This window comes from Ursus maritimus, unplaced genomic scaffold (genome assembly GCF_017311325.1).
Source record: "Ursus maritimus isolate PB19 unplaced genomic scaffold, ASM1731132v1 scaffold_26, whole genome shotgun sequence".
In the NCBI taxonomy this organism is placed as follows: Eukaryota; Metazoa; Chordata; class Mammalia; order Carnivora; family Ursidae; genus Ursus; species Ursus maritimus.
In genome coordinates this window covers 42660169-42666742 of record NW_024425119.1, presented here as the reverse complement: position 1 = coordinate 42666742, position 6574 = coordinate 42660169, and the positions used below count along the sequence as shown (strand labels likewise).

Here is a 6574-nt window from a genome sequence, read left to right as displayed (position 1 = left end):
GGGCAGCCACTTGCTCCCGTGCCTGCCCGAGCCCTCTCAGCCCTGCTCCCACCTCCACCACCCACCTCCCTGCACAGCCAGCCCCGTGCCCATTGCCCACAGCCTGAGCCAGCCCACAGGGGACTCTGCACAAGTCAATAAAACCATGCCTGCCTGCTGTTCCCACTGTGTGCCCAGTCTGGCCTTGCTCTGCGTACGGATTTGCGTCTCATTTGCCTGCTGTCCGCCCCAGGCCCAGGCCCACCGCGCCCTGTCCTTTGGCCAACCAGCCTCATCCTCTCCTCTCCACAGCCGTCAGGTGGAGCTGGGAAACCCCTGGTGGGCTTGGCCAGCCAAGTGTCCTTTGTGGGGAGGGGAGAGGCCTGAGGCCTACTGACCAGAGCCTGGGGGCTGGAACCAAGGGCTCCCGTCCTAGTCCTCCTCACCTGTCTCCGGACCGTCTCTCTAGCTCTCCCGTGAAATGAAGCAGCACCCATTTCTCCCAGGCGTGGGGGGGTCTTCCTTTCTCTCTCCCTTCTCCCTCTCTTTCCCTCCCACAAATTTTATTGAGTACAAACCATACTCGAGGCACAGTGCTAGGACTGGGCTACACTGGCAAGCCAGATCAACCCCATTCTGCCCTCCTAATGGGTTCAGTGTCTTTCTTTTTCAAAAAGTAAGCTCTACACCCAGGGTGGGGCTCAAACTCATGACCCTGAGATCAAGAGTTGTGTGCTCTACAGACCGAGCCAGCCAGGCGCCCCTGGGTTCAGTGTCTCGCCCACCCCTTCAGTTTCTGGGTTCTCCAGCATAACCCCTCCCACCATGAGAGCCAGATCTTCCTTCTGGAACCCTCGTTTACCAGGGCCAGAGGCCAGCCTCCTGCAGCTAATTCAGACAGCTTGTGTTGGGAGATGGGGGTTTCCCCGGTTGAGGGGGTGGTTCTTTGCGTCCTGTCCCTTCTTCCAGTCCCCTCCCACTGATGCCCTGGCTCCAACTTCATCCCGGGTAGCAAGCTGGGTCTAGTCATGTCAGCCCCACCTCCTCTCTGGGCTTTAACCTGGTCCGTCTCCTGGTCAGAGTGCCCCCAGCTCATGAATAATTCAGCACCGGCGGTAAGCAACAGCTTTAACTGCAGGTTCCGAGGGCATTTAGAGGCGAGGCTGGAGGGCAGAGATGAAGGCTCCCTGTGGCGCTATGCAGCTTCTCTGTCACTCCGTCCAGCAATTCAGCTCTGCCCCAGGCTCACATCTCACCCAGCATAACAGAAGCAGAGCTGCTGCTCCGCCCACTCCTCCCAGAAGGCAATTTGCGGAATATCTGTTACTGTTTGGGAATAGCCAATGGGCATCTCACCCCTCATCCCAGTCAGCTCATCAGGGGGCTCCTGCCAGCCCTCTGCTCTGCTCCCTGGGATGTCCTCCACCCCCTCCAACTCCACTGATGTTTCGGTATCTCTTCTAGCTTGTTCCCTGGTAAAATAACTGTACCCTAGACTCAAGACAGCCCCTCATCCCTGATCCTTCTTCTTCTCATGTGTGCACCAGATTTTTCTCCTCCTGGAAACCTTCCCTAATTCCCCAAGTCTGAATGTGCCAGATCCTTTCTGTCCCTGGCACAGCCTGGCTACCCCTGTTGCTGTCCTTGGCTCTGTCTCTGTCTGGTTCTGGTTTGGGACCCAGCTTTCCTATTAGCCTGGGACCAATGGGCGGGTTCTTTTCCTGCACCCAGGATGGTGATTAGCTGCTCAGCCCGTGCAGGGGGCTCTGATGAGCACTTGGGACTGGAACTCTGCCCATCCCCTTATTTCTTGGCTCTCACCCCATCACTGGGCCCGTGGGAACGTGAGGCTGGAAACTTCTTCCCTCTTCCGCAGGAAGCTCTGCAGGAAGCCTGGAGCGTGGGTGTCGGGGGCCAATTGCTGGGCAGGTGAGGAGGGTCACCTCCTCCACGCCAGCCCTTACCCCAGCAGCCCGTTGGCTCCTGCACCGCTCCTCCTGTCTTCTCCCTCCCATGTGGCTCAACCCCAAACTCCACAGCCTGGGCCATAGGAGGTCATGCCACCCCCCCCCCAGCTTTAAGGGGAGGGCAGCCCTTTTCTCAGACCCTAGGATCTCTCCATCGGAAGCGTCCGAGAAGGAGGCTCCTCAGCTTTCTGTAAGGGACACACGAGCTGGGCAGCGCACGGCCCAGGAACCGGGATTCCTGGGCTTGCCTCCCAGCTCTGCCACTTACTAATGGCGTGACTTTGACCAAGCTATGCAACCACTCCAATTTCCTCATCTGTGAGGAGACATTAGTAGTAATGCTGGCCTCACAGTGCTGTGTGGGGGTGGTGCCATTCAGGATCCCGGCAGGAAACAAAAGTCACCAGAGAAGGCTCAATTAAATGGACTTCGATGCCAGAAGCACCTATGGGGGTGTGGGCGTGGCTAAGGGAACGCGGAAAGGAGGGAGGGGTCAGGGGTGGGCAGAGCCGGAGGGGCCAACCACCCGTCTGTCCAGGGCTGAGCGGTTTTCCAGGACATGGGCCTTTCAGTGGAAGCAGGGAGAACTAGGATGAGGCGTGTGCCTGCGTGGAGCTGAAAGACAGGAGGAAGAAGAGAGTGACAGATGGAAGAAGCTGTAATCATGGAGGACAGCAGGGAAGAAGCCCAGGAGAAATATCTGCCCTCCCTTCCACCCTCCCGGATCTCCTGCTGGTGTCCCCCCAGCCTTGGCCAACCCGACCCGTGAAGCCAGAGAGCGCGAAGGGAGCTGGCCACAAGGGGTCTAGGAGGAGGGGGACTGATCCGGGGTGGGAAGGAGGCGGGCGGAGCCCACCCAGCATGGACATGAGATGCACTATTGTACTGGAAGTGTCTGTCCTGTAGTAAGTGCTGAGTAAATGCTGGCTGTAATAATCGTCATGGTTAGGGTAGGAGGTCCTACCCCTGTAGGAGGCCTCCCAAGGGCAGCGACCATTTTCTTTATCCGCTATCTTTGCTCTGGCTCGTACCCAGCCCGGCCTGGGTTGGGTGCTGTTGGGCGCTCTGCAGACACCATCAGTCGTCTTGTCTTGTTCCTCCTGGAGCAGCCTGCCTTCCCCTCGGCTCTTGTGTCCTACCGCGGGGGGGGACCCCAGGCAGGCGACAGTCTCCAGACACAGAAGCCCTTGGTTGGAACAGCGGCGGAGGGGCGGAAACTGCTTTTCCTACACCACAGAAAGGGCTGAACTTGGCCGTTCTGCGTGAAAGCAGAGAGGGCCCAAGGAGGCCTGGTGTCTCCGCCGCTCACTCTGGGACCTCGGAGCCCCTGCCTGGCTGAGAGGGAGCCTGTCCCCAAGCAGTAACTCACAGAGCGAGAGCTGGCTGTCACCAGCTTGCCCACAAAGCCTGGCACAGAGTGCCAGGTCAACACATGTGGCTGTCATTCCTGGGGAGGGGTGGAATGTGCGGGGCAAACTCTACTCCCACTTCCGCGGCAGCCCTGACTCAGAGGGCTGACATCACTCCCTTCCCCAGAAGTCCCACTCCCGAAGGTCTCCCCTTCCCACGCACCTGGGGGGAGGGATAAGGGAGGCTGAGAAAGCGATCACAGCCTCAGGCGCAGGCAACAAAGGTCAGTGGGAAGTGACAGCTCAGTCCTGGGATTGCAGGCCAGGGGAAGTCCTTTCACAAAGGCAGAGGCAAAGGAGGCCCAGAGAGGTTGCAAGCAGCCCGAGGACACACAGCTCAGTGGGGATTCACCTGCCAGCCTGGCTTGCCCAAATGCCTTGGATCCTAGCTCCCAGGAAGGGAAGAGCCCCTCTTGGGCATTAAGGGACTAGTTCTTTGAGTGCCCCTCACCCCAGCCCTCATGGCGTAGGTTCGACTTCTGTAGCGGCTTACAGCCTCTCGTTGGGGTCCTGGGAAAGAGTCCCGCATATGCTCCTCTGCGCCCGGAGTGGGTTTGCTCTCCGCCTGCCTTCCTCGGGCTGTGGGAGCGGGCCGCTGTCTTCACCTTCGGGGTCCCGGGGCCACAGCGGCCAGGGTCCCGGCTGTGGCTCTGGCGGCTGTGGCAGGAGCGTGGCAAGTGCTGCTGCTACTCCTTCCCATGTGCAAGTCTCGGGCATCTCTCTGGGCCCATTTTCCAGCTGCAAGCTCAAGTGGGCGAGGAGGGCCAATCTCCAGAGTCACCTCCACAACACTCCCTCAGTCCCGACGTTTGACTAACACCCGACATCTCCAAGTCTTCCTTTGGGGCTGTGCTTGGTCCCAGGAGCGTGACGTTTGGGGCGGGGGGCACGGAGGGGACTGTGGGAAGTGCTTGAGGAGCCCCTGGCCCTTCTGAATCAAGCGTCAGGCTCCCTGGGAGCTGGGAAGATGGGAATGTTGGGGTGCTCCCCGGGCCTCTTGGGGCCTTTGTGGAACACATTTTTCTTAGATCTGTGCCTATGTCCGGTCAGAATGGGATGTGTCCCCCACCCGCCTGCAGCCCCCTCCGAAGTGGCCGGGCCCTTCGGGGGATCCTCTGCTGTGGGTCAGAGGGCTGGGGGGGGTCTCAGGAGATAGTCCAAGCGCTCTGTTTCTCTTCAGTCCCCAGCAACGTGTGTTTTGCCCCATGCATCTCCCTGGCCTCGGGGCAATGCCTGAGGAGCCCAGGCCTTTCCACTTCCTTCTCAAGTGTCCCGGCCCCATGCTTGGGCCGAGACCCTCTTTCCGTCCTTGCACCCACTTTGCTTGGCACGGGGTCTCCGCGGACAATCTGCCAGTGGATGACAGAAGAACAGACAGCCCCCGCCCCCACCCTGTCACCTGTGTCCCCCACCCCGGACCTGCCGGGAGGCGATGAGGCCGTGGGCTGGGAGGGTGGGACTGGAGCAGGCCTGGCACCCTCTCCACAGCCCGTTGCCCAACCCTCCCTTCCCTTACCACCTGTACAGCCCTGGGCCCTGGGGCCTTGGCTTGCGACAGGGGCCTGGGCCAAATCCCACAGAACAGAGCCCCATTGACGGTGGCCATCAGGGCTGGGTGGGAGGAGACGGAGCCCGTCACAGGGTGGTGGGGGTGGCCGTGGGAGCCCGTATCATCCCGTTCCAAGTCAGGAGAGCCCCAGGGGGGAGAAGGTGGTATCCTGCCCCACACAGTCTCGGCTCAGCCCCCGCTCTGGAGCACAGGTGATAACTGGGAGCAGTCCTTCCCTCCCGCTGGGGGAGAGGGGACTCCCCTGGCCCACAGGGCCCCTCCCTCTCTTCCTGGGGCAATGGGGCAGGAGTGTTTGTGAGCCCGGGAGCCAGCCCAACTGGGAAAAGATAAAAAGCCCATTGGTGGCGCAGCAGCTCACCGCGTTCCCTCTCCGCTCTCTCAGCCTGCGCTCCGGCCCCCTGACAGCTATGAGGTCCTCTGTGTCTCGGCAGACGTACTCCACCAAAGGGGGCTTTAGCTCCAACTCGGCAGGTGGAGGAGGCGGGTCCCGGGCCCACACCAGCTTCAGCTCGGTGATGATGTCCCGGAGCAGTAGCAGCGGTGGGGGGACCGGCTGTGGCCCCAGCAAGGGTGGCTTTGGCAGCCGAAGCCTCTATAACTTGGGGGGCAGCAAGAGCATCTCGGTCAGCGTGGCTGGAGGGGCCTCCTCGGGGCGCGCCCTGGGAGGCTTCGGCTTTGGCAGTGGGGGCTATGTGGGTTTGGGGGCCGGCCGGCAGGCATTCGGGCCGGCCTGTCCTCCCGGAGGCATCCAGGAGGTCACGGTCAACCAGAGCCTGCTGACGCCTCTCAACGTGGAGATTGACCCCGAGATCCAGCGGGTGCGCACCCAGGAGCGCGAGCAGATCAAGACCCTCAACGACAAGTTCGCCTCGTTCATCGACAAGGTGAGCCAGGGTGGAAGCAGGCGGCGAGGGGCCCTTGGAGCCGAAGCAGGGCTGCTAAGAGAGGGGGTGCTGAGCGGAGGCTGTGCACTGTGGGGGGGGGGCGGTTGATGGAACGACTTCGGAGCCCTCTGGCCTGCTGACAGTCTTCCGGGTCTTACTGTCCTTGCTCGGGTGAATCTCAACCCTACTCCTGAGGCCTGTCGCCGAGCCCGCCCTGACTGTGTTGTGTCTTTCCCACGGTCCTCATTCACATGACCACACAGCAGCCTGTCGCACAATTAAGGGGTGGACGGTCCTCACGGCTCCTCTTGACAGGGTGGTCCTTAGTGCCTCTTGTCATTTCACAGCTGGGGAAACTGGCTCAAATGTCCAACAAGTTATCCAAGGAGCCCCATCTGTTTCCTGTTCTCTCAGTGTTGGAGGCGGCCTAAGGACAAAGATGTGATCAGGACATGATTGAGAAGATTGTCCTAGAAGAATTTACTATTTGCCTTCTCCTATTCCTCCGTGCTGTCCAGGTCAAGCAGCTCAGTCTGGGATGGACAGTGAAGAGGGTGGTCACCAGGACACCATGACCCAGGGGTATAGTGTAATCTGTCCCAGACTGGGAGCATCCTGACTGCTTCCCTGGCCTCCAGACAGACTGGATGGTTCTGGGACCTGCTCCCTGGCATTTCTAGGTCCATTTTGCTGCATTGGCTGCCTCTACCCCAAGTCCCCAGGCAAGGGGACCATGATGGGGAAGATCCTGGTGGGTAACCATAT

General features: G+C 60.5%; 1 protein-coding gene across 2 annotated transcripts in view; it reads left to right on the top strand.

The window, feature by feature from the left end:
* Positions 1 to 5028: 5028 nt before the first annotated feature.
* The window catches only part of KRT79 (keratin 79), a 14612-nt gene continuing 13066 nt past the window's right edge, over positions 5029 to 6574 (top strand). Inside the window, exon 1 of one of the 2 annotated variants that reach the window (XM_040642511.1) lies at positions 5029 to 5629. In XM_040642511.1, the coding sequence (XP_040498445.1) occupies positions 5333 to 5629 (297 nt within the window). In that variant the 5' untranslated portion in view covers positions 5029 to 5332. Of the gene's footprint in view, positions 5650 to 6574 lie in introns of both variants that reach the window. The other variant, XM_040642512.1, reaches the window with a different exon arrangement.